Raw genomic sequence first — 26176 nt, 5'->3', positions numbered from 1 at the left:
ATTGTTTATGGCACATGCCGTCGTGTACATTATGACTGTATCTTGCTCTTAGTTCTAATGATGATGTCTGTTCCAAAGGGCTGTCTCTTGAGACATTGCCCCCGATGACTTGAAAGTTGTGTGATCTTATATGGTTTTTTTTTTTTTTTAGTAGTGATTTCCTGATGATTTGACTGTAATCATTTCTATTATTATTTACTAAATATGTTATACATTCGATGCAGCAGGGGTGTGATTGGATTAGATGTCGCGATAGGTGTGCAGTGCGCATTGACGTCAATCGGCTTGGCCTACTTGGCCTCTCTTGGCCTTGAATGTCTGCGGGGAAAGAAACCCATTCCAACTCAGATGTTGCACAGAGCGATTTATTGTGACCAAACAATATAACGCTTTTTGTTATCTTATACACATTCCCTTCCTAAACTCCTTAAACTCCTTAAACTCCAGCCGCGTGACCCTCCGGGGCTGTCTCTTATCTGACCCGATTAGCCCACCCCCCGTTTAGTACTTCCCCATCCCTTCCCTGGCTCGCGCCATTATTTCCTGTGTCTTGCTTGGGGTCTATTGAGACCTCTCAAACTATTCACTGCTCTACACTCGATGTGCAGGGCTGGTACCAAGCATCGTGAATCTCCCACGCCATCGCATCCCCCGCAGCGATGGACTTCCACCTAGTGCCTCGCGGTACCGATCGGAACTACACAGGATTCCTCACAAAGACAATAGTCTACATCGGGACACTGGTGATATTTCTGGCCTGTAGGCATCTCTCAGCGTCCAGCTAGACATCTGTATTTATTAACAAAATCCCCCCCAGCATTTGGCTTGACAGTATCCTCCATCGTCATTCCAAAATGGGTCAGCTACCATAGTGAAAAGGTACAACGTTCATCCCCACCCACCAATAAGCTTCCACTAACACCATGGATCTATAGCCCGACAACCATTACTCCTACGGCCTTCACCGCCGCTGCTCCTCCCTCACCGATACCTGCGAGAGCTTCCCACAACGCGAAGACTGCCATGGCGAAGACCGGTACTTCTGCTCCATGTGGCGCTCCGTCGGGTTCTTGATGTCCTTTGCTGTCGTTCTGCAGGGCATAGGCATAGTCACATACCTCGTCATCTTGAGTGGCGGGAAACGGCTGCGCGAAAATGGGTGGAGTGTCCTTAGTTTGATAGTTGGTCTGTCTGCCATTGTGCAAGCAGCCGGCATGTCGATAGTGGTGGGTTGATATTATTCTCCTATATTTGGGTCCAAGATGAAGTGTCCTAATGATTGGGCTTACAGGCATATCTATTCGATAACGAGGACCGGTTCTTCGTCGGCTGGCAACTTGACCAGTCCTGGATCCTTTGCACTATTAGCTGGTGCTTCAGTGTTTTCTGCGTAGGCGCGGTCATTGTGGCTGCTAAGGTCTTGCCTTCAGAGGGTGGGTATGAGTTGATTCCTGATCATGATGAGTTTCAGGTCACTTGATGGTGTCCTGTGTAGCATTTATGGCACCTGAACGAATCACGCGTTATGCAAACAGGCGAAGGAGACCTACCCAGGTACCATTTGGTCCTTGACGACTTCTCATAATTCTGCTATTTCGGTTGTTGCAGATTGTTGACGCTTTTCTATCTTTTGATCTCGTGCTTCGGCGTTGGGGCTGTATACTTTTTTTTAAATCCTTCCTGGCTATGGTAGGAACAAACAACTAATATGGATAACGATTTGAATAAAATATCTTTCTGCGGGCTTGTGTATCTACAGCCAAGTTCAGTTTATCATGGATCGAATCATATCTTCGTGAATCGTTTTGGTGACCTTACACACAAAACCATCAGTGATAGCCCCATCTAAAGATTCATAGGTAGAAAAAGGCAATGTGACGTAGAAAGAAGCTTCATCATTCATCTCATACAGTACATTCCCTCCAATAGGCTGAGTCGACCTACCAGACAATTTCTTTCCCATTCAATCCCTCAACCCCCGGAATCTGTGGCCGCAGCGCCTGACCATAGTCACCTCCATTCGGCGTGCGAAGCAGAGTATGAATGTGGAATTTCTTCGGTTCCTCATTATTCAAAAACACACCGGAATGGTGATCAAACTCGACAAGAATCACCGGACTCTGAATACGGTAATAGAACGGATCCTCATCACCATACCCTCCAATCCAACAAAAGTACGTCTCCGCTTCATGCGCGCGCACCTGATCAATCTTCATAGCCCGCGATTTAGCCGGCAGATAAAGCAGATATTGCTCCAGGATGCCATACATGAGCTCTTTCTGCGCGGCATTAAAAGTCGACGCGAGGATCCCCTCGTAAGGCACCTCACGGTTATCACGGTACGCACCGCACAGATGGCGCTGGTCATCCTTATTCCAGCGGCCGGGCGGCATAGCTGGATCTTTCATGTGGACGAAGACACGAGCGGAAGCCTGCAGTTCCGTCGAGAGTGACTGCATTAACTGCAACCCGAGCTTCTCCTCGATCTGCATGATGCGCGTGCCGGCGTGCGGGCCGGCGTCGATCTCGTTTGGCTCTGCGCCTGTGAACCACGGGGATGCGACGATCTGTCCTTTGTACAGGAAGATGTTTAGGCAGAGATGGTGGCCGTAGAATGACCAGCCCCAGGGACGGGTGGTTGATGGACGGCCGAAGAGGACGAAGTTGTAGGAGAATTCGTTCATCACTGCTGGTGACTTGACTAGCTCGCCGAGGAAGTGGTTGATGCGCATTGCGCTGACGGCTTTTTCATAGCCTTCTGGTGAGAGGGTTGTTTTGAGGACGTTCATTACTGCATCCCGGGTCTCGGTGTTGACTTCGTCGAGTCGAATGCCCTTGTTCGCGAGTAGGAACTCGGGGTTCGACCATGTGCGCCATTGTGGGGAGTCGATGTGGTAGTTGATGGCTTCTTTTTGCTTATCATCCAGCAGGGCAGTTACAGCTTCTGTTGCTTCTACAATTTGTTGAATTGGGACGTCTTCTTCTTGCAATGTGTATAGACCCGGACGGACGTTTCCTATATATGTTAGAAGCATTCTACTAGTATTATTTTGGGTTGGTTCATACCATCGGTGGTCACGCCTTTGAAGGGTTCCTGTAGTAGCTCTAACCAATGCATATACAGCGCATGCAGCCAGGGTGGCTGATGTTTGGTCTTGAATTCGTGTGCGTACTCGTGCGCATCCTGCTGGCACATCCCCTGGAAACGCGGGAGGCTGAGGTCTGGCAGGTACTGGCGGTATTCGCCTGTGGGCTTTTCCAATGCATTGGCCATAGTGTAAAATGATATAAAGAAATAAATGAATGAGAGAAGAAGAACTGCGCAAGTGGTATTATATCAAGTCACAGGCTGAGACCCCACACAGGTGCGGACTAGCCTTCCCCACAAGCGTGGGGATGGGAAATTCCTTATCCGTGTTGGCATCCAGTCAGGTCGGAAAGACATTAATCAGTTTGGCTTCATGTCAAAATCCGGGGATATCTGTCGGGTGTCCTAAATGCGGAGTATGGGATCGTACGGCTTTTGGACATGTGGGATGTGCCGTATAAGATCAAGTTCGACAGGAGTAATAATTTGGGTATTTGGGTATAAACCTGCAAAGGAATTGTAGACATAATCCCCACATCTTATGTATCCGAAGATTTTCTATTCTGTATATATTTGAGAGAAATATAGAATAATATATCTATTATTCTATTCTATCCATGTTCATAATTTTGCTTGGCGGAAATGTCATAGTGAAGCCACAAACTCCCCCACCCGGAGGCAACCCTCAAACACGCCATCAACGACGAGCTATGGTCCCCCTCGTGGAAAATTGCTTCTTAGCAGATTCATTCAGTTTTTTGTCTCGCACACAAAGCTTAGCCACTTCAATATGGTCTAGAACTCGTGTCAACGTTGCGTATCTCTGTTGGTACTCGTCGCTCCAAATGCTCGATCGCATGGCTGTCATATTCCCCACAATGTAAAGAGCATTCTTGGCTCGACTGAGCGCAACATTCAAGCGGGTTTTGTCATCGAGGAATCCAGCGTGGGTAGTGACTGTCATATCGAAGATCACAATCGGGCTCTCTCCACCCTGGAAGGAGTCGATTTTCCTCACAGACAGTTTGTCAAGGTCAAGAGAATGGTCATTCTGATGCTCATGTATAAGAAACTTCACGTAGGTTCGGAATTGCGCCTCATATGGCACAAGGATGACGATATCCCTCGGGGAAAACCTCTTCAAGCCAAGCAATTCTTTGCACAAGGCAATAGTAGCCACTGCATGGTTTCTATTTTTTTCTTAGAGTGGTTTTCTATCTCGACTTCGCTGCAAGAGATGTCAAGAAAGAGGAGATTGGTTTCCACTCCAAAGCGCCTCTTGTTAAAGCCACGCAGGAACGAAGCAGTCTCGTTGCTTGTGCTTTCATGATCCGTGAGTTTGTTGTGGTAGAACTGCCGATTCACGAGTTTGGAAATATCTGGATGCATGCGGTGCTGCACTTCAAGCATAATCGATCCATTTTCTCCATCAATCAAGCGCTTAAACAATGAAAAATGTAGTTGGTAGACAAACGGGTTCGCCTGCGAGCTCGAGGTCACCGTGGGCCCTAGCTGGTAGTGGTCGCCCACCATCAAGATGGGACTTGGATAGTAGTTGGCGAGAATTGGCCACATTTCAGGTTCCGTGAATTTTGCAGCTTCGTCAATTCCAACTACAGCTGGTTTGATGGCACCCACAATTGTGGAGTGACCAGCTGTAAAGGGCGTGCAAACAATTACATCGGCCATCTGAAGGATAGTGTGAAGAAGGGTGTCGATGTCACCACATAATTCGACCTGCCTCCCTCTACCAAGAGAAATTCTATTTCGGAACATCTCAAACGATTTGCGGAATGACTTATACTTGTTGTCCGGCTCTCTGTCAGCATCTGGGATAATGCCCGAAATACGTAACATACAGTGCGCATATGTCAGTTCAACATTGGAACCAGCCTTTGTGTTGATGGCTATCGGAAGTAGTGCTAAATCCGGAATTCAAGACTGCCTCTGTGAAAACCATGTTGTTGAGAATCTCCAGAGAATCTCGCTGGAAGGGCGAGCTTTTCGGGTCACTACCAGGAAGGTGCTGCACGCGGACAACAACGACCTGCCTTGATACCTTGTGACCAAACATGCCGAGGCAGGCTTCATGCATATCCTTTGACTGGTAAACCAAGCGTACCAGCGGTTCACAGATTTCGGCATGGTGGCAGTCGGGTGCTTTCAACAAGAGCAGTGAAGAGATGTGAAGGTGCAAGCTGCAAGCTGCATTTATCACTGACAGTGTTGGGGTTTGAGAGATAGCTCACAGTGATACGGAGAGAAGAAAGAGAATTGATCAGCATGCAACAACTGAGACAGAAGAGTTGTCACAGGGTCAGGATAGTAAGAACAGAAACGGGTATGCTAAAACTCAAGGTGAGGTCAGTCAACGAGACTCAGAAAAGAATTGAGCGCAGTGAGAAGTTGAAGGTGTGAAGGATGTGTTGTTGTAAAAGGCCAAAGGGCTTTGAGATAGATAAAGCAAAACCTCAGAGAGTGTATGGCTGAGATTGGACTCACTTTGTTCGTTTCCTCATATGAGCAGAGCGTCGTTCTCATCTCTATCCAGAGCATCTGAGCACACTTATAATAGCGGATGTTCCACTATTAACATGTTTCAACGGACAAGATTATCTGTCATGGTTTGAAAATGGGGGATGAAGGATGAAAGGCGAGTAGATAAGTAGATATTGGCGTATAAACCCCGAGTCAGACGGTCAAGTAGTCAAACATTCAGACGAGGCCCTTGATAATTCATAATCTGTGGTGTATCTATACACCCCCTGTACTTTGTAGCGTAGATGCTACAATAGCCTTGGAAGAGTTCTGCGATGTGTAATACAGGGTAATACAGATGACAGTTCTATGGGCAACTTATATATTCTTAGTTATACATAGAAAGATCATATGTATAGTTTATGCATACTACGGCCTTTGTATACATCCAAAAAAGACCTTTCATGAAAAGAACGAGTGATAACACATTGATATGATACGTTCTTACATATAACCCCCTAATATCATCCGAGGCCAAATAGATGGATCAGATTATTAAGTCTTACAGAAGCCGTATAAGCGGCCGACTTTCTTTCTATTGCATTAATTAAAATCCAATAAATATAGTATCCACAGTGCTGATACGCTTAGCACTTAAACTCTCGTATTTAGCCAGGTCCTAAGTCATTGTCGGGAAGCCAAAAGGGAATAGTGCTTATTATAGTCTGCATCTACTATAAAATCTACATAGACAACACTTACCTTTCCGGACACAATCATCCTTTCATTTTCTTCTGAACTTTCCAAATCTTCCCTTAAAATGCATACTCCCTTGCGCACTTTAGGTGAAGATGGCCCCCAAGTCTCTGCTGTCGGGCTCGGGTTCGGGAGCCTCGGCGGATTCTACGGACCAGCTGGTACCCTCGATGAGAGAGTAGATCTACTATCGCATGCACATGCTGCAGGACTACGCTTTTGGGACTTGGCTGATATCTATGGCGACTGTGAGGATGTCGCCGGTGAATGGTTCAAACGATCTGGTAAACGAGAGGATATATTCTTGACCACAAAGTTTGCGCTTCAGCGCAAACCAGGCGGAGGGCACACTTTCCGATCAGATCCCGACTACGTTAAGGCTGCATGTGAAAAGAGCCTCCAGAGACTCGGGGTAGACACCATTGACCTCTACTATTGCCATCGGGTAGATGGGGTAACACCTATTGAAAAGACCGTCGAAGCTATGGTAGAGCTCAAGAAGTAGGTCATCCCAACCTCAAGTATTACATAACGGAATGGATTTTAACGTGGGCATTCTTAAGAGAGGGAAAAATCCGTTATCTCGGTCTGTCAGGTGTCTCAGTAGCCACATTACGTCGAGCACATGCCGTTCACCCTATTTCCGCTCTGCAAATGGAGTACAGTCTCTTTACACTGGACATCGAATCTTCAGATATCTTGAAAACCTGTCGAGAGCTAGGTGTGACTGTCGTGGCCTACAGCCCTATTGGGCGTGGCATCCTAACCGGCCAGTTCCGATCTTACACAGACATCCCTGAAGGTGACTTACGCCGTCTGTACCCAAAGTACTCGGAGAAGAACTTCCCAAACATTCTGAAGCTATTGCAGGCATTGGAAAATGTTGCCAGTACTCATCAGAGCACCCCGGCACAGGTTGCTCTGGCGTGGCTTCTTGCACAAGGTCCAGATATCATTCCCATCCCGGGTACCAAGTCGCCTGCCAGAATGAAAGAAAATGCAGCGTCTGCAGTTCTTCGTTTGAGTGACCAGGAAGTACAAGAGATCCGTACTCTGGTGTCGAACACTCATGTTGAGGGTACTCAGTACCCTGCTGCGTGAGTATCACTTTCCTTCTTTTTTAGGGCCTTGAGTACTGACCAGCTACATAGGGTGATGGAAACTCTTCATACTGATACTCCGAGCCTATAGATGTGAAGGGATGAGGGTTTATATGTATCTGTTTTCTAGTCAATAATAGACCTTGAATATCTGTGACATATATGTCTGCTGGCGGTTTCGATATTTCTAGTGGAAGTTATAGATCATTTCTTGTGATCTTTTGTGATAACTAAATGCTTCCTAAGTAGATTTGCATATGTTCTAGCATAATATAAAGATACTGAATTTTAAAATAGAAATCCCTGCAAGCCAAATGAAAAAAAGTTGTCCCTCGTATACAACATGGTCTCTGCCTCTTTCAAAGAAAGGGTATGTGCATGATATGGTAGCATCCAGTGCATTCACCATGAAACGACGAAAATGATACTGGATCAACTCGAGTAGATCAACCAAATAGAATCCAAAATAAAGAAAATAAAAACGAGGTCCAAAGACAAAGAAAACCCCGAAGACGAAGCCACAACCAGGTGACCACCAAATCACATATATCTCATGAAACCAATCCCAAAACTCCTTCCAATCCTTATAAGCCGCAGTCTAATTTCTTTACCGGGAGTAATCCCCCGCTTAGTTCCAAGCGGTGGGCAGCCACACCCGTGAAACTGTCGGACTTGCCATGAGATATCCAATCCCGCCCTCGCTGTATCAGACACCCTCGCACGTATAACCAGTATGATATATCACGGATTCCGTGGCTTATTCATATTGCTATCGATCCGCCCACAGCTCGTACTATCACGATCACCCCCATATTTCGCGTACGAACGAGCAACGTTTGGATCGATATGTGAAGGATGCGAACCAGACGAGCTGCAACTTAAAGAGCCGGGGGATGACGGTGCCGAGGATCCGGGTGTTTCTGCAGATGCAGTTGTGGGGTTCGCCGTTACTCTGGCTGCGGCAGCAGCTGCTGCAGCTGCGGGGTTGCAGTGTGCACAGACGAAGATGTTGAAGCCGCGACCGTTGCAGCTGAGACAGATTGCTCCTCTGGGAATCGGGTTAGTATTGGGAGTTATAAAGGCTATATTGGGGGCTGGTGTATACCTTGGGGCATTCCCTGCGCAACCTTTGCATGTAACCACTGTCCGCCCTCCGATGCATGATATATGCTCGGGATCAAGGTTCAGCAAGGACTGGGTGGAACTGGCCATTGTATTGATGTAGAAGGTATAGAAAATGGAGATATTGGAAGGTAAAGGGTGCAGATGTGGAGAGTGAAGTATGATCTAAATCTTCCTGGTATAAAGTGTAGGTGGCTTTGTGGTATTCTTCCCGTTGGTTATTTCTTTTTCTTTCTCTCGGGGGAAGACTGGCCAATAAAGAATATCCAGTAAACTGTGAACCCTGAAAAAAACAGTTGGGAACAAAGGAAGACAATAGTATGGGCCAAAGCATAACAAAGCTAGAAATGATAGACGGAGAAACAACGGATTTCTTATACAAGAAGAAGGTAATCAGTGCCACCAACGAAGTTCCCGAGAGTTTCCAAGTGTCACATATGATATGCACCACGGAGCGTGGAACTGATGACGGGAATCAGGATTGAGTCTACCGGGATGATCAGCAGGACAGTGAGAAGGACGGTGATAGGACAGTTCACCAGGGGACATGTACGTGAATATTTCATTTACACACTCGGGGGCCATTTCAATCGAATCCTTCGGTTATTCCCGACTAAAAAGAAAAGAAAACAGATCCAACATAAGAGGGGAATGGCGCAGAAACCGTTCTGGACTTAGCTGAGTTGTCAGACCCCGCTGCCCAGGTGCTTGTACCTGTCAAGCTAAGGTACGGAAATGCAGGGTTTATGAAACAGGAGCTGGTGGGGGATTCTAGTGTTTCTCGATCCACACGACCGGGCCTACGTCGTTCATACGTTTTGCAAAGGGGCTCATTCGCTCATCATCCTGTGGGAGAGTTTGTAGAGCAGAAAACCTGCAGTGAAACTAAAATGCCACCGAATTGGAAAATCAAAGTTGATCTAGTGTTATACAGATAGTCGTTCATGTGCAGCGAAAAAGATGTCCCAGGAGCGTGGCCGCCATTTCGAGTCACGAATCTTGACCGCAAGAATGGGTGTACCATTATCCTCGTAGGTCAGAACTGTTGAAATGACCACGAGTATGAGAGGTGAAAATTCCAACCACGGATAGCTGCATTCGACCATGCAACCATGATCTGATCTCCGAGATGATGTATAGATGATATGGGCCATACTGGCTGGATTCCTTTTTCCCCCATAGAGGGATGCCGTCGTCAGCTCTTGTCGTATTTTTCTTGTCTTGGGGTGATCTTTCCATCTCAACTGAATAGAGTAAAGTACTGTGCATGGAAGTTTGAGTTGGCAGCTAAATAGTCACCAGCTCAGTTCGCTTAACACATACCGAATCAGGAACATTGTTCAAGGGCTTCTATGGAGTACGCTCTCAAATGGTATCTACCGTATCTGCCGTGAGCAATAAGAAAAACGCACGGTGACGATGTCGTGCAGGGATTGAATCGACTTCATAATCTCCTATAATCCACACATCACATCCCAACCTTTAAAGAGAATGATCCTTTAGAAGCACAATATCCGACGATCACCGGCGACTGCGGATGCATCTGGCAAGTACATGTGGTGCCGACATAAAGAAATCTGAAAAGAAAACAAAAAAAAGTTGCAGCTGTAATTGAAGCCAAAAGAAATCCCCGTGAGAGGTATGAGCTACCAATAGGCAGAAAGAAGGAGAAATCAAAATTTGTCCTCGCAGCCAATCGCATGAGTTCATAGACAAGAAGCCCGAAGCGCCGTGGGTGTGACACTTAGCCTCAAGCAGGTAACCGTGGAGGTGTGCGGCTGCAAGGACAGGGGGAGAAAAAACCTCGAAACGCCTCTTTAACATTCTCATCTCAACATTACAAGGATACCTTGCAGCCGTTTAAGACTTTTACCTCGAATTCATTGTATGATCTGACCTGACGCGCTTCTGCATATTGGTCACATGCAGACTGAATCCTGTGGAAATGACAGAATTCATGAACAGCTCAAAACAAATTCACTCATCTTCTGGGTTTGCATGGATGCAGTCTGCCATCAGCCAAAAAAGGATCGATGTAACCAAGATACGACTTCAAGTAGAAGCAACGGGTATGCGCGTCATTAGGCGGGGCTGTGGATTCGTATACTAAAGATATCAGCCTCCAATTTATCATACTGTATGGAACCAAGACAGCCGAGTTACTTCAAACTCCATGAGCTCGTTCAACCAGTTCGTTGTTGGGGAGTAGACATGCAGGTAGCCACTTCCAATCACACGCTAGTCCGGGATTCGAAGTCGAGAATTTGAATTCGGGCTGGAGTCGAGACTTTGCATGAGCGGCAAGTTGCATCAATCATTACAACGGAGAAGTTTCCATCGATGTCTCAAAAGGGCTATCTGAGACTTCCAAAGACTGTCCTGGAACTAGAACGGTTGCAAATTTTCTTCGGGAATTAGTGTCACGGTTGAACCCCGAGGATGCCGGGGAAAAAAGAAAAGAGAAAAGAAATTATGAGGTTGTACGTAAATGGAAAAAGAGCGACTCAATTGCAAGTCAGCTGATATGAACCTATGGGATACCTGCAGCCCAGTTCCCATTGTCACTGCAAGAGATGAGTCTGGGTTATGGTCGTCTTTTCTTCAATTACCTGTGGAAATGGAATATTCCAATCCATTTCTATGTTGCAAATGAGATGGTTATCTTCTTTTCGCTGCCTGAAAAGCGGTGTATACGCTGATATAAAAGGTCGAGCACCGTAGAACATCAGATACCGACTATTCTCCGAAACTCGGCACCTAATAGATCCCCTGAAGTATAAAATGAACTCACATGCTAGGCAAGTGCTGACTTTCGGCGACAGTGGAATGATATCACGGTGCATTTTCAAATGAGGCTACCCAAGACCAAAACTGGTGGTACCTGACAGGCATGGAAAGGCTGTAGCCTTAGAGACCACAAGCTCCATGGTTGGTTCATAAGAGATTACATGATACGTAGACAAAAATGAAGGATTGTCATTATCCATTACAATCTGCATAGCTATCACATGGAAAAATAATAAGGCGCTACGTGGCGTTCCATCTTAGAGTCACCGTATTTGACCTAATGGTTGTACGTGTAGCCACGGTAAAGGGGGAGGGGGAGGGGGAGGGGAAGCAAAGAAATAGGGCAGAAACAAATTATCCAGCTAATAAAACGCCCACTAGTGGCAGCTTCCATAACCACACCGCGGTGATCGGGTGGGGATCCCGTGTGCTTGCCCATGGAGCCACGACATAAAAACAGCAGCGACAGGGGGGGGTGGAAGCGGGGGAACGCCGAGGGGAAGCAAACAAACAAACACCTTCATCCATCCTTCCACCCAAAGCCAGAACGCCTGGGTAACCCCGAGATCATAAAATCGTTGGAATGACGCCGAACTCATGTGTCGGCGTTAAATCATAAAATATGGAAAAAGCGGAGAGTAAAAGCAACCGAACCACGAAACTAAGTGATTCCAATCACTGGAAGTATTCATTGGGCAAGGCTGCTAGCACAGCGATAGTTCCCAGACCACCCAGCAGAGCGCTGACGACAGCTGTGGTGGCGTGGCTTGCCAAGGACGTTGAGGTTGAGTGATTAGACTTGATTCGTTTTGCTGGACGCTCATCCTCTGCATTTGCATTCTCTGCAAATGCAGAGACATTCTCGGCAAGTGCAGAGCTGATCGCATCCTTGGCTTCGGAGGGAATAGTGTTGGGGTTGAGATCTGGCTGACTGGCTGGTTCTACAGGCAGCCGCTGAGAATCTTGAGAAAGACTGGGTTCAGGAGACGACGATTGCATCTCTGTTGCAGTACGCTTCAAATTTGATGTCCTAGATGTTACCAGGTATGGCACAGAGGTATCTTCCACGGAAGCACTGGTCGAGAACGGTCCATCATGATAGCGATTTTCGAATTCATGGGACAAAGACGGAACCCCAACAGTGCTCTCAATCTTCCGTTGCATTGGTGGGTATTTGTTTTGGCATGATCTTGGCAGCTCACCGGAAACAGCATAGGTCGGGAACCGAGCACTTGGGTTTGTCATACCAAGGGCAGGTACCATCAATGGGTTGCTCTCGATCTGTGCGGGGTTCACTGACTGACCCCCTAGAGCCTCCTGGTACAATGGTCCTGTGTCAGTCTCTTCGGGTAGATGTTTGGAAACTTCGACGGCATCAGTGGGGTTGGCGTGTCTAAGTTCCTTCAAATACTCCAGATCAAGCAAGGGGCGGAAATCAGGCTTCTGCAAAATACGGGTTTCAAGACGTTCGTCCCCAGAGGAACAATCAGAGTTGTTTTCGGATTCATCGGAGACCTCATTATCTTCCTCCAGGTCCTCGTTGTCATCTTCCTCTTCATCATCTTCGTCAAAGTCTTGTGTCGGCACCTCATAGTCGGCCCCATGAATCGATTCGCCGTCGTACATCTCATACGGATATTCGCCGTAGTCCTCGATCCCATCACTGAGACCATCTGACTCAGACCCGTATCCCTCACTGCCCTGGGCCTCTTCGTCTGAATCAACAGACTCGTCTTCAGAGAGCATGTGTTCATGGTAAAATTTCGGATCCCAGTAAGGAGTCAGCTCGCACCATCGATCTCCGATCATTTGAGGCTCCCAAGCCCTCACGACCCAGCATTTGTGGCAGTCATCAACCTCGGATTCAGTCTCGAGCTCCTCCTTCAGTTCCTCGCTGAGAAGCTCCTCTGGCTTCTCAACGATCCACCACCAATTGCTCATATCCTGGTCGTCTTCGTCTTCGTAGATGATCCAGTACCTTCGTTTATCGACTGACCAGTACCTAAGGAGGCTGCCGGGCATACGATGGAATGATGTGTCTGATTCCTCGGAGTCAGGCTCCCAACAGACTTCTGTCCCAATGCAAGGCTTGAAGCTAAGGGAGTCGTCTACCCAGTAAGAATCTTTGGAAAGAGAACAACGGCGTGCAGCGTGAATAATGCGTCTGTCATGGTCAACGTCCGGTATGATATTAGATTCACCCCAAGCCATGTCTGCCAGGCGCATGAACATTGGCCGCATCATGGTCCAATCGCTGTATTCGATTTCCGGTACTTTCTGGTAACAGACTGCAGGGAGACTATCTGCCTCGTGTGGTGGTTGAGCAGATGGAAGTTCGGCAGAGGCATGCTTCGCGGGACATATTTCGGTATCTGAGACTGGTTTGGCGGGAGATGGTTTAGTTTCAGAGACCGAATTAGTATCAGACAGCGGACTAGGAAGATCCGGGACCAGTGGTGTAGTATCGGGCACAGCCTTTGCGATAGACCCCTCGGTAGAAGACAAATCTCCCCAATGGAGCTCCGGCTCGTCCTTTGCATGTTCGTCGCATTGGACATCCGAGACAGGAGAGACTAGGGATGGCTCGACAGGCTGCAAAACAGTAGTTTCCCACGATCGAGCAACCGACTCTTGAGAGGAGTCATCACGGAGAATATCGGCAGCCTCGACATCGCTATCGTCTTCGGGGACAGAGAAACTGTTGGTTGACGGACTTGGATCCAGTTTGATAGCAATGCTATCATTTGGAATGGCCACATGCTGGGGTTTGAGCCACTGAACCTTGCACCGGACTTCGATGGCCTCAAACACCTCTGTACTTGATTAGTTCCAGTACTATTAGGCTGGGATTAATCATCACTTACCCTGACCACGGTCGACATCAACACCAAATCGGATGATATCTCCACTGGACAGCGGGGTATCCACATCCGTCACCAGCTTGGTATCATTCAAGTATGTTCCGTGCGTTGAGCCACAGTCAGTAATGAAAACCACCTATCAAAGATGTCAGCGAGGCTGTGTGGTCGGATTTGGAGGTTGGAACTAACATTCTGGTCCGGTGGAATGTTAAGAAAGGCATGGTCACGAGACATCACCCGAGACTCAAACCAAGCGTTCTCTTCTGCGGGACTCCGTTTTCGAGTCTCACGCTTCGAGGCACGTCCGATGGACACGGTCTTATCATTATCGTTGATGGTGAGGGTACGCAGGGGATGGGTGTCTTCGAAAAGGGGGACAAGCGTCACAGTGACTGTTAATTTGAGGTGTCAGTTGAAGCAAGGTGACTTTGAGATGTCCGAGTACTTACCGCGTGGGCCCGACATGGCTAATGGTATGGTACTGTGTAGGATTTGGAAAGCAGAAATAGGAAGCTGTTTGTTTCTAAACGATGGTTAGACTGAGAGATAGAATTTCATATGTCATGGGAGAGATCATGCCAGCAAGGTAGAATGAATAACAAAGCATGGGAGGATGAAGGGTGGGGGAGCAGGAGGTTAAGGGAGTTGGAGACAAAGGCAGCTTACCTGGGTGTTTCCAGGCTGCAACGCGATCACATGGACCAGTTGAGACAGCCGGGAGATAGCAGATGTATTGTAGAGAAAGTAGTTTGCAAGCAGAACAACTCAGAGCAGCAAATACGAGAAGTTATTCAAAGCACAGAAGGTGAGGAAGGGAAAGGGAAGGAAGAGGGGTAGGTTCATGAATCAGGTCGAAGTTAGGTTCACCGCTGACAAGGCGGTCGTTTGAGAGTGGTAAAACCCCTTTGAAATATGACTCAACTTGGACCTCAGTTATCGGTAAACCTATTCAAATTTCAAGAATGCCAGAATTCAACAAGAAACTAAGAAGTAAAGTATCCGGAAGCTGAGGAACAATGAGGTATGTATGAGAAGTGATAGTATAAGATAAGCAAATGACGCCGTTGGGCTTATTTCAACACGCATATACCCCTGGCTCAACGGGACTTCCCTACTGGATATAGACTGGCTAAATAGAGACAGTACATATCTATATATCAACTTACTTATTGAACCTTTTCGGGATTCAGTCGCCTTCTTCTTCGACTATCAGGCATAAAATAAAAACAGAGTCCGGAGATGCCGATAAGGGGTGGGGTCAGCTGATGTGGAGACGCACGTCATGGTCATCCGCACATGCACACCCGTGGACGGAATACGAACTAGTTACCCTACGTAGTTATAGTATATTTGCATATATAGCAACAGCAACATTGGAAGTATTTTGTCAGTATACAGTAAGCTAATCTGATGTTAATGAGCACTCTCATTTTCCTCTATGGTACACAAATTACTACATGGTCAAACCCCAATGCACTTACCCGGGCTCGGTTTGCCGTCAATCGGCCCATCCCATCCCCGAGTCTTATCTCAGACAGACTCAGTACCAAAACAAAAAGAAAAGAAAAGAAGGCGGACGGGGAATATGTCAACCGATAGTAAATACATGCGGAGAGAATAGTGGACCGGGGATCCAAAGATACCAAAACCGGAAGAGAAAAAGGCTTAGACAAAAAGAAATGCCCAAACCGGGGCAAAGAAAGAAGAGAAGAAGCGAAGGACGAAGATTATCCGCTGACTTTCTTACATGCCAGGAGCACCACCGTTCATGGCACCCATGGTGTTCAGGCGGGCAGCCAGCTGGGGGTACTTCTCCTGAACCTCCAACTGGGTGCGGGTGGCCTCAGCATAGGAGATGGCGTTGATGATCTCAGCCTCGGTGCGAGCCAGCTCAGCAGCGCGCTCGAAGTACTTGAGAGCCTGAGAGACCTTGCCCTGCTGGAGAAGAAGCTGGGCCATGGTTCCGACGGCAATATCGCACTCGGGATCAATGATAAGAGCCTTCTGGCAGAGGTTCTCAGCCTCCTGGAAGTCGTGCTTCCACTGGAACAAAGCAAGAGCCTTGTTGATCAGGGGCAGGACGTTGATGCCCATGGGCTTGCTCTGCTTCTCCATCTCGACGGCCTTGTCAAACTTCTCAATAGCCTCGGAGTAATTCTGCTGGTCAAGCAGAAGCTCGCCGTAGTAGTTGTATACATCGGGGACTTCCTCAAAGTTCTTTACTGTGCGGCGGAAAGTGGCCATCGCTGAGGCGACGGAGCCCATCTTGTATTGTGTCACACCAAGTTGGATGTGGGAGTAAATGAACGACCGGTCGAGGTCGATCGACTTCTGGTAGTCCTTGGCGGCCTCGGCAAGCTCAGTCAGGATGAAGTGCAGCTGGGCGCGGTGGTAGTAGATATCAGGGTCGTCCTTGTTGTGAGTAATGGCAAGCTCGAAGTCGTCGGCCGCGGCATCCTTGTTACCAAGCTCCAGGTGCAAGCTGGCGCGCTTGATGTAGCTTTGAACCAGGGAAGGTGAAAGCTCAACACTCTTGTCCAGGTCGACCAAAGCACCAGTGGCGTTACCGCCGAGGTAGGTGAAGGTGGCACGCATGTTGAGGGCCAATCCTTCAAATTCGCCGAGCTCGCCGAGCTCAAGTGCCTTTTCGAAAGCGGCGGCAGCCTCTTCGTAGCCATCGGCAGTCTTCTTGCCCATAGCGATGAGACCCTTACGCAGCTGACCCAAGCCGGACTCATCGCTCAGCTCAACCGACTCCTCCAATCCCTCTGGCAGAGCCTGGGGACGGAAGCTCTGGAGGTAGTTGGAGACAAAAGTGGCACTAGGCAACTTCTTGGTGCGCGCCTCCAAAATAGCCTGGCTCTTCTTCTCGGCAACCTTCTTCAGTAGCCGTTCGAGCGAGTTGCGGCTCACGTCGTTGGAGAAGGCATCAATGATACAGCTGGCTGTGAAGTCGAGAAGAGCCTCGCTGTACTTTTCGAGGTGCTCGTAGGCAATGGCCCTTCGGTTAAGGGCCTTGACGTATTCGCTGTCCATGGCGAGAGCGGCGCTGGTATCCTCGACGACCTTCTCCCAGTTGGATTGGACATTGTAGCAGGCGGCGCGGTTGGAGTAGAATACAGGATCGGGCTTGCAGAGAATGGCCTTGCCGTACAACTCAATTGCGCTGGGGTAGTCCTTGATTCCGTAGGCCTTGTTACCAGCAGCCTTCAACTTGGCTGCGTAGGCGTTGCGGGTCTTAACTTGTCAGCGAAAGTGTGAGAAAGAATATAGCTTAACATACCTCTTCGGACAGCTCTCCGATAGTTGCCTCATCCACTTCGGGGAGCTCATCAGTGGGCTGCTCCTCAGCCTTTTTGGGGGACTCTAAAGCCTTGTCAGTCATACGACCACCGTGTGTAAACAAGACCACATACCATCCTTCGCTGATGCAGCCTTTTCCTCCTCGGCCTTCTTCTTTTCCTTCCGTCGCTCTTTCTTGCTCTTCTTGGGTGCTGAGGGGGTGGATTTGCTGGAATCGTTCAGGTAGTAGACGACACCCGCGCCGGTCACAACAACGGCGACACCGGCAATGGTGTAGACAACGGCCTTGTTGTCTGAGACCCAGTTGGTGATGCGATCCCAGACTGATGCCGATGATGACTCGGTCAGCTTTGATGTATCAATCACCACATTTTGGGTGGGTGTAGGTAACGGCAATTCGTTCGACATGATGTGTAAGGAACCAGGCAAAGGGAGCGACGCGGCTAGTTCTTTGAATGTAGGCAGATATCAGTATTCAATCATGGAGTCAGACGCAATTAGGTTGAGATGGAAGACAAGGGGTTCACTAACCAGACCTCGACAGAAGGAGTTAGAGATGGGGAAGTTCGGGAATGATGAAGCTCAGAGGAAAAGTCAAGGGTTCCGCTGGCCGGACCGGCCAATCACGCGCCCTACGCCGGTAACACTCAAGTTCTCCACACCACCTGTCCGGATTGAATAGAGCTGGCTCATCGGATCTTTTTGTATTCTTTCCCCCCTCCCTCCTTCTCTTCTTCGAATTCCGTCCGAAGCAACGTCGTTTGAATTCATCTACTATCTGACAGCACTGACTTTGTGACTACAGCAGCGACCGTAAGCCATTGACTTTGGCAAAAATGACCGAGAACTCTGCAAGCGCACAATCTTTCGAGATCTTTTCCTCCCTTCGCTTTGACCCAGGCCTTCCAGACGCAGCTTGTCGCCATGCATCGAGCTATCCTGATCCTCACAAATCCCCCTACTACCTCCTCGCCTACCATCAAGCCCGGCTCATAGCTGCTGCGGCTCATTTTCAATGGAACGAGGCTCTAAACTGGCTGCAACAAGACTTGCAAGGCTTCGAGAATTTCCTCGACGCGTCAATTCCGGACCGAAGCAAAGCGTGGAGGCTTCGAATTGTAGTGGACAATGAAGGGAAGGCGAGAGTTGAGGCGAACCCAACAGCGAGCATTGATCTAATGAGTTTATTCATTCCCTCTCTACATACGAACTCAAGCCCGCCAATATGGCGCGTCTATGTCGATACCCAATCGACAACACCTTCCGCCTTCACGACACATAAAACCACTGCGCGTGATGACTATATGTCTGCGCGGCTGAGAGCGGGAATTAATTCGCCGACAGACCTTGCGGAAGTACTGGTTGTGAACCCGAATGGCGAGGTTATGGAAGGCAGTATCACTACGCCGTACTTCTTGCGGGACCATATGTGGATTACGCCCCCACTGAGCAGTGGCGGCAATGCGGGTACAACACGGAGGTATGCGTTATCTCAGGGTTTCTGTCTAGAACACACCATATCCCGGGATGAGCTTGTGGATGGCGAGTTGTGTTGGTTGAGCAACGGCGTAAGAGGGTTCATTCGAGGTCAGGTCATAGCCAAGTAATAAACCTCATACAACATAGTTTGTCTTGTATGCACCTATTTCGATAGGTGTATATGTGAAATAGTCGATATTTGAATGGTATTGGTGAATTGATGAAAAGGCTATGAATTCGTACGTATTTTTCAACTTGATTGCTCCAGAAAATGCCCCCTTACCCATCCAGGCCTATTTCTTAGCCTTCTCAACAACCACTGGGTTGGGATTGCCCTTCCACTCAAGAGGGCGAGGACGCATGTACTCGGCCATGATCTCATCCGTAACCAGTGCCCTGCGCTCCTGGAACCCTTGGACATAAGTCTGGAGCTCAGCGATACACTTCTGCTTGATCTCGCCGGTCATCATCTTTCCAGCCTCGTAATCGGTACGGATGCGCTCCAGTTCCTCGTCATCCTCGAGGAAGAATGTCAAGTACTGGAATGGGATATCGTTCTTAGTGTTGCCGCCCAGCTCGCGCTGCAATTCCGCAGTGTCCTGGCCACCCGAGAAAGCGTGCTTGTTGATCTTGTTCTTGATCTTGTTAGGCGTGTCGCTCATGAAAATGGCGGAACTGTCGATACTGGCGGACATCTTGGATCCAGGACCCTGGAGAGCGGGAAGGAAGATAGAGTGGATGAGAGAGGGCTTCTTGTACTTCATCTTCTCCGCATGTTCGCGGCACTGGCGGAAGTAGGGGTCTTGGTCAATGGCGCATGGAATCAGGCAAGGAATCGATGCCACCTTCTTCGTCTCGGTACCGAAGATGTGAGGGAAACTGGTAGAGAAGGCCGCAGCAGACTGAGTGGCACAGAAGTGGAACTCGCCAATGTTGTTGCTGTCGTTAAACCCGAATGTGCCCTTAACCTGGTTGATTGTAATTCTCTTCGCCATCCGGCACATGTTCTCGTAGAAAGCACCACCAATGAATTGGAAATCACTGAAGATAAAGGTCTTCTTCATATCGAATCCAACAGCAATGATATCCTTGGCGTTTGCTTTTGTGTATCTCTTGGCGTCCTCGATCTCGATCTTCTGAGAGTGCATAAACTTCTCATCGTCGGTCATCATGATAACGAGAGGAACATCGAAGACATCCTGGAGCCATCTACAATTGAATCAGTTTCCGGTATCTACACAGGTGGTCATCCGAGACTAAACATACTTGGTGAACTCGAACGGCACAGTGTGTCCAACGTGCATGCTGTCGCTACTCGGCCCACGGCCAGTGTAGAGGAAAAATGGCTCGCCCTTCTCGTGCTTATCCAAAATCTTCGACAGATCGCGGTGACTGAACACGATACTCCGGCGCATGAAACGGTGTGGGCGGTGGCCAGTCACTTTCTCAAAGCGCTCCAATAAAGCTGCATTGATGGGTGTGGCTCCAAACTCCCTCGTGAGCTTCTCATAGTCGACCGGCAATAGCTTGCCAGATTCATCAACTCCACCGGAAACATCGAAGGGCGTCACGATCTGGCCAACGGCCTTGCTTTCTGAGGCTTTCTCGTCGATGCTCAACGAGCTGAGCGCCGGAGGCTGGGTTGCTTCGTTGGCCATGGTTTTTTATTCGTCTGGTGGAAATTAGTCAATTTTAAGTTTTCAATTGCAGCAGTATAAGGCCGGTCCTCACTTTATTCTATGGTTGAGGAAATCGTGAATTTCTTCTGTTGCCCCTCTTGCAATATCGCGTGATGAGTCAGAAATCCCGCTATCAGTGGGTGCTCTGATTGGTCTATTCTATGGATTGTCAGGTGACCGAGTCTAACCCCGCGAAAGCCTCCCTTTGTGCTTCCTACTGCGGTCTTGTTCAATTAAATATGAGTCGATAAAAGTATAAGACTATCCATTGGATGAGGTAGGTATCTCCATTGTGTCTGTGTTGCATTCAAAGTTTATTATTGCAGATAAAGTGCATCAAGAGCGATCTGCCGAAAGTATATAACTGAACACTCAGCCCAGGACTACAAATTCTTTTTTTCAACCAAGGCAAACAGATGAAATATATTTTGTTTTGTTTCTCTCAATTTAAATAGAAATGGGGTTCATGACCCCAAAAATAGTACATAGCAGTGACTTGGATAACTTTGGCTTTCACCCACCAATGTAGGAGGTCTGATCTGGTTTCCTTTATCTCTGTGTTATTGGTGGCTGTAAGATACAACAGTCACATTGCGCGCTATTCCAAATGTTTACAAGGGAGTTCTCGGCAAATCAGCAAGACAGGCTGGATTATTTAAAAAAAAGGGACTTGTGGCTAATATAGGCGCCTGCCCGTGTCAGGCAACTCTAACTTGAGTATGTATATTGGGCTCCGGGTTATTCAAAATTCCCAGAGAAGTAGTCTCATTTCCCTCGTAGACCTATCAGTTGAGCACACCAAATTCCCAAAATAATCACATGTAGCCAGATGATTCTAGCGTTTTTCTGTAATTCAAGACCAACATTCTTTCTCTAGTAGGCGAGATATTTCACAGAAAAACATCGGCTACGGGTTGATACACTGGAATGTGGTTTTTACTTCGCAAATCTGAATAGCAATCAACAGCGCAGGATCCAGAATTAGCAACTCCCTGCCCATCCTGTATTTTATTCTCACCGATCTAGAATCCCTCCTGATCTTGATGATCATTGCTTAAACCTATTGTAGCCTCTATGCTCCCATGACAAGTACCCCGAGTGTAATGCGTGATGTGTATGGCGATCACAGCGAACAGATATGCTTTATTTTGTTATATGCAGCGGAGACACTGTCTTTTCGGCGTTCATTACCGGAGCATTCTTGGACTGGCTGTTTCGACAACAGGTGTGGGAGCTGAACCTGGACATAGCTATAAAATCTTTAGTGGAGTTTCCTATTAAGAAGCTGAGGCTTAGGATTCTTATTTCCGAGCTAAGTGCAGATGGTATGTCGACAGTATGCGTCAATTCTCTATTCAAAGAATCCATCTTAACTACTCCGTAACGTCGGACGTTATGTTTGGCTGGTTGCTTAAATGCAGACACCCAATTATTTTGTCTAGACTTTCAAGATAGTCATTGGCTTTTAGAGGTCAGTTGCCAATCACACAGACAAGATGTTCCTCGTGGATATCCACCCAAAGTCCCCCGCCACTACAGAACCAATCTCCAACCTCGTCCCATGTCTATTGGGCTCTGGCATCCAGGCCGCTGCGCTTCCACTTCTGCACAAGATGGGCAAATGTTAGTTTCACATGATTGCTAGCGTAGCCTGGGCATTTTCTGGGATTCCACTGGTGTGGGGGTTATCTCGTACGGTGTACAATTTAGAAACAAAAGCGATGGTCTAGAGTCGGCAGGACCCAAAAGTGCTGTACTATTTCTTTCTGGTGGAAGTGGAACACTCCGCTAGGGCACCCCGGCTTCCTGCATGCTACGAGCCCAATAATCCCAGCCCAAGTGTGATATAGATACGCTGTACGAAGTATATCAGTCCACTTTTCTACCTCGCAGTAAACTTTTACTCCAACCCACCAACCACTACCCACCTTGCCCCGCACACAAGCATCGGGTGCCACCCCCTTCCACTGTAGATTTCCCTCGACCCGAAACTCCATGCAGCAAGCCGCCGCTAAGCACGCCTTATTCGATGCCTGTAAGCCACTGTATGCGACATACAGCCCCTTACGCGGGGCTATCGAGCAAATCTCCACAATACGGAAGCCAGCGGACTGTATAACTGGTGACATGTGTTGGTTAGTATCAGGTCAGGATAACGTAGTAGAATTCCGCGGATATGTGGGTCAGTCATGTTTGAAATTATGCCGGTAAGCTTATCTTTCCGGTCTGTTGCAGATGCGAGTCGCCTTTTTTTTTTTTTTTTTTTTGGATAAGGATGGGACACGTTATCGATAGTTTGGTCTATGAGGGGGAAATAGTTGGGATTTGATGTCAATTTTTGGGACTGTCGGAAGTTCGGAGGGGTCCGGTTGACACGTAGCTTTGTCATGTTGGATGGTTGACGGTCGTGGGAGAGGAGACTCGCCTGCTTTGTTGGTCAGGGGTTTTGACATTGGAATATATTCTGAATCGGATTCCAAAGTCGGGTTCACTGCGTCAGATAATTTCCGTGGTGGGGTGGGGAAGGGCCGAGGCCATGGTCTCGTAATTCTTTGTTCCCCGTGGACCTCAAGACTTGAATTTGAATTTGGTCTATAGACTCCTCGCTAGTTAGTTTCACTCTTCTTTCTCATGTAGTACGGAGTACAGCAGAAAGGTCCAAAGAGGTGTAAAACTCACAGTATGCAGGGGCAAAGGACAAAGCTGCCGAAACTCGACTTACTTTCCAATATTAGGAATGGTACTCCGTACTTGGTAGGCATACTTATTTATGTCAACATATTATTCGTATTATTCGCCACTTACAACCCTTATATTTGATTCTAATTACACATATTTTAAGTGGGTTGAAGTGAAGAAGATCAGCTCTAGATCTGTATCCACCTACGTAAAGTACGCGGTAATGAAACCAAAGCCAGCCCATTCTGCAGCTAGCTTAATCAAGACTAATGGGTAGGTTGCCCCAATTTACTTTTTGTGCCTTTCTTAGTTCATCTGTGATTCTACTAGGTCCTCGTATCGTTCGAATGCCACTCTTTTCTAGGGGAATGTGGTTCACCCAATACAAAGATAAGGTAAATACCTCAATACCTCATTTAAATATGATGTTCACTTCTGTTCTAAAGATAACCAATTCTGCAGCCTTGTACGGAGTCGGCAAAGGGGTGGATGGACCGGGAGCTTGGACGATAATCCGAGACATACAAACACCCCAGGCCATCATGAGGTTGTATCCAGCACCCAGAATATGTTATAAGGAGGTTCAGCCCCGTGTACCAGCCAGTCAGCGTTAACGGTTCCCTCCCTCCACGCGTAGTGATAGGTGTCGGGTGATGCGGCGGACCAGGCAACATGGGTGGTGGTTGGCTAGATGGAATCTCCTATCCAGCTTAGGGATAGATTAACTTCAACAGAAGGATGTCGACAGATGACATGAGTCGGTAGTTGGGACGTCACCGCGTTGAGTCAAGAGGCGTGCGAATCAGAAATGACCAGCTTGACGCATGACACCCCTGGTTAATCATTCGCGACTGGACGGGGATCTTCACCTATTTTCACTCTGGTCCAATCTTGTTAAATCAAAACTGGATTATCTCAATTTATGATATGAAGCAGTCATTACTTTATATTTTCCTTTTTTAATTTTTGGGGGAGAAACCTATGGGTCACCGGGCGGTTGCGCGTGGAAGAGAAATAGATACCTTGAAATGTTTAGTTTCACAGGTGCCTGGCCCGGAGCTTTTAAGAAACGACGTTTTTCCTTCTTTTTTTTTCTCTCCCATTTCCCTGATTTCTCTCTAAGAGCCGTGGGATGTTTGATTAGGCAAATCTCAAAGAGCTCCACTATTAAAGCGGCACATTCGTCATCCCGTTCTCCCCATCCTTGGATCTTCCATACCGTCGAGCACTTGAAAGAGTCTGGATGTGACAGGATACCGGAGTCCTCGGACTCAGAATTATACCTAGTAAGCGATTCTTTTTTTATTTTTTATTTTTTATTTTTTTGTATTATTTTCGTTTTTATTTTCATTCTATTTTGTCTGCAATTTCCTTTGATTCTATTCTTAATTACTTGGTTAAATACTTGGTGGAGTTGCCCCCCGCAAGTGCTTAATGCACACTAACCGGGAAAAAAAACCAACAGATGCGAAAACATTCTCCCTCAGATTCTCCTTTTTCATTTTCCTTTTCTTCATCTTCTTCCTCTTCTGCATCTTCTCTTTACCCTTCATCACATAGTAGTTCATTCTCCCCAAGTAAGTGGTTCAATTCCCCATTTGGTTATCTTTCCCATGTTCCGGGTGTTTTACCCCCTCTTCTACCATTGGCCTACAACCCCTACGGGTTCTATATTCTCAAACTTTCCCCCCTTTGACATATATTACATATATTACATATGTATTAAAACCAATATTCTGTCGGCTATCGCGACACGCTGTCAGACATTCTTCGTTAGACACGTGTGGCATTCTCATTCCCATGCTAATCAAAATTCAGACCTATCATCGGCCTCGTACCGGCGTTCCGCATTCCAACCAAGAGACCATCTGGAAAGTCTGATCACCAAACACGGCTACCCCACACCTGTGTCACTCTCTTCTCTGCGAGATCTGACAGCCACCTCATCTACTTATACTCCCCCTTCGCCGCCTCGTCGGACCCGTTATCCGGATACCATTCGGATCGACCCTTTTGACTCACTTACCTTATCCTCATCCACGAGACCCATTCCTATCCCAAGACGCCCTGGTCCAATATACGAGGACCTTCCAGTGACACCACTCACCGGTCGATTTGATCACGACTCCTATTTTGACGATTGGGAACGTGCGTCTCAATCCGCCAAGTCCCGACAAATCTCATCAATCCGGCCTACCCGTCGCGGCCAGTATCCATCGCGGCCCCCGCCGTCCTCGACAAGAATGCGTTCTGATAACTCACCTTACTACTCCCCGGCTGCTTCGCCTATCATGTCTCCACGGCGCTCAAATTCTCCTCAACCAACTCGCACTCGGACCCAGAACCCATCCAAGACCAAGCAAACCCAGAATTTCCATCTCGGCAGCCTGCCCCGATTCCATCCTGCTGTATATCAGTCGAGTAGTACTTCTCACAACGCCACTGCTCAGCCTACATCTCCTCGCCAATCTCGACAGACTACCTACCGCACTGCAGCGGGGTCACGCGACATGATGTGGCAGTACCGTGAGTTCATTGAGGGCGTCCACCAAGGTCCCTCGGCGCCCCGTTTGGATCCTCTGGTCAGCCCGGGCCCCGTCACACCCCTGGCGCTAGAGGCCGGTGACTACCTCGCCCATGGCTCGATGAACAACACATCCGAGCGGACTCCACGAGATGTCCCAAAGAACTCCGGTCCTCCGGCTGAGCTGGTGGAAAAGCTCATTGCTTATGAGGAGAAGGCTCGGCAGATGGCTCGAAAGTCCGCCAAGGGCCGGTAATAGATCTACCCTAACCCGGATTTGCATTAAAAGGTTGTTTCTGTTTATTATCCATTAGAGAATT

At 47.9% G+C, this 26176-nt stretch overlaps 11 protein-coding genes across 11 annotated transcripts; 4 read left to right on the top strand and 7 right to left on the bottom strand.

Annotated features, from left to right (window-relative positions):
• Positions 1 to 547: 547 nt before the first annotated feature.
• On the top strand, positions 548 to 1480 carry N7487_010018 (uncharacterized protein; the record flags this gene model as incomplete). Its single annotated transcript, XM_056877748.1, has 4 exons — positions 548 to 759; positions 818 to 879; positions 936 to 1226; positions 1292 to 1480. The coding sequence occupies exons 1-4, from the start codon at positions 660 to 662 to the stop codon at positions 1478 to 1480; spliced, it is 642 nt and encodes a 213-aa protein (XP_056726328.1). The 5' UTR covers positions 548 to 659.
• Positions 1481 to 1940: 460 nt separating this feature from the next.
• On the bottom strand, positions 1941 to 3274 carry N7487_010017 (DUF3500 domain-containing protein; the record flags this gene model as incomplete). The annotated part of the gene is made up of 2 exons (XM_056877747.1): positions 1941 to 3016; positions 3067 to 3274. The coding sequence occupies 2 exons, from the start codon at positions 3272 to 3274 to the stop codon at positions 1941 to 1943; spliced, it is 1284 nt and encodes a 427-aa protein (XP_056726327.1).
• A 511-nt stretch (positions 3275 to 3785) lies between these two features.
• N7487_010016 (DEAD/DEAH box helicase) lies at positions 3786 to 4777 on the bottom strand (the record flags this gene model as incomplete). Its single annotated transcript, XM_056877746.1, has 2 exons — positions 3786 to 4267; positions 4381 to 4777. 2 exons carry the CDS (start codon positions 4775 to 4777, stop codon positions 3786 to 3788), a joined length of 879 nt encoding a protein of 292 aa, XP_056726326.1.
• Positions 4778 to 4964: 187 nt separating this feature from the next.
• N7487_010015 (uncharacterized protein) lies at positions 4965 to 5233 on the bottom strand (the record flags this gene model as incomplete). The annotated part of the gene is made up of 2 exons (XM_056877745.1): positions 4965 to 5139; positions 5211 to 5233. 2 exons carry the CDS (start codon positions 5231 to 5233, stop codon positions 4965 to 4967), a joined length of 198 nt encoding a protein of 65 aa, XP_056726325.1.
• Positions 5234 to 6386: 1153 nt separating this feature from the next.
• On the top strand, positions 6387 to 7423 carry N7487_010014 (uncharacterized protein; the record flags this gene model as incomplete). The annotated part of the gene is made up of 2 exons (XM_056877744.1): positions 6387 to 6823; positions 6886 to 7423. The coding sequence occupies 2 exons, from the start codon at positions 6387 to 6389 to the stop codon at positions 7421 to 7423; spliced, it is 975 nt and encodes a 324-aa protein (XP_056726324.1).
• A 740-nt stretch (positions 7424 to 8163) lies between these two features.
• On the bottom strand, positions 8164 to 8634 carry N7487_010013 (uncharacterized protein; the record flags this gene model as incomplete). The annotated part of the gene is made up of 2 exons (XM_056877743.1): positions 8164 to 8470; positions 8528 to 8634. 2 exons carry the CDS (start codon positions 8632 to 8634, stop codon positions 8164 to 8166), a joined length of 414 nt encoding a protein of 137 aa, XP_056726323.1.
• A 3372-nt stretch (positions 8635 to 12006) lies between these two features.
• On the bottom strand, positions 12007 to 14657 carry N7487_010012 (FHA domain protein; the record flags this gene model as incomplete). Its single annotated transcript, XM_056877742.1, has 4 exons — positions 12007 to 14144; positions 14196 to 14328; positions 14382 to 14584; positions 14642 to 14657. The coding sequence occupies 4 exons, from the start codon at positions 14655 to 14657 to the stop codon at positions 12007 to 12009; spliced, it is 2490 nt and encodes an 829-aa protein (XP_056726322.1).
• A 1278-nt stretch (positions 14658 to 15935) lies between these two features.
• tom70 (putative mitochondrial outer membrane translocase receptor (TOM70)) lies at positions 15936 to 17903 on the bottom strand (the record flags this gene model as incomplete). The annotated part of the gene is made up of 3 exons (XM_056877741.1): positions 15936 to 17429; positions 17476 to 17558; positions 17609 to 17903. 3 exons carry the CDS (start codon positions 17901 to 17903, stop codon positions 15936 to 15938), a joined length of 1872 nt encoding a protein of 623 aa, XP_056726321.1.
• Positions 17904 to 18331: 428 nt separating this feature from the next.
• Positions 18332 to 19102, top strand: N7487_010010 (uncharacterized protein; the record flags this gene model as incomplete). Its single annotated transcript, XM_056877740.1, has 1 exon — positions 18332 to 19102. One exon carries the CDS (start codon positions 18332 to 18334, stop codon positions 19100 to 19102), a length of 771 nt encoding a protein of 256 aa, XP_056726320.1.
• A 165-nt stretch (positions 19103 to 19267) lies between these two features.
• Positions 19268 to 20632, bottom strand: N7487_010009 (tryptophan--tRNA ligase WRS1; the record flags this gene model as incomplete). Its single annotated transcript, XM_056877739.1, has 2 exons — positions 19268 to 20183; positions 20241 to 20632. The coding sequence occupies 2 exons, from the start codon at positions 20630 to 20632 to the stop codon at positions 19268 to 19270; spliced, it is 1308 nt and encodes a 435-aa protein (XP_056726319.1).
• A 4313-nt stretch (positions 20633 to 24945) lies between these two features.
• N7487_010008 (uncharacterized protein) lies at positions 24946 to 26112 on the top strand (the record flags this gene model as incomplete). Its single annotated transcript, XM_056877738.1, has 2 exons — positions 24946 to 24997; positions 25151 to 26112. The coding sequence occupies 2 exons, from the start codon at positions 24946 to 24948 to the stop codon at positions 26110 to 26112; spliced, it is 1014 nt and encodes a 337-aa protein (XP_056726318.1).
• Positions 26113 to 26176: the final 64 nt, after the last annotated feature.

Source organism: Penicillium crustosum (genome assembly GCF_028827405.1).
Source record: "Penicillium crustosum strain IBT 35664 chromosome Unknown utg000004l_segment0_segment0, whole genome shotgun sequence".
Taxonomy (NCBI): domain Eukaryota; kingdom Fungi; phylum Ascomycota; class Eurotiomycetes; order Eurotiales; family Aspergillaceae; genus Penicillium; species Penicillium crustosum.
This window is presented reverse-complemented; position numbering and strand designations above follow the sequence as displayed.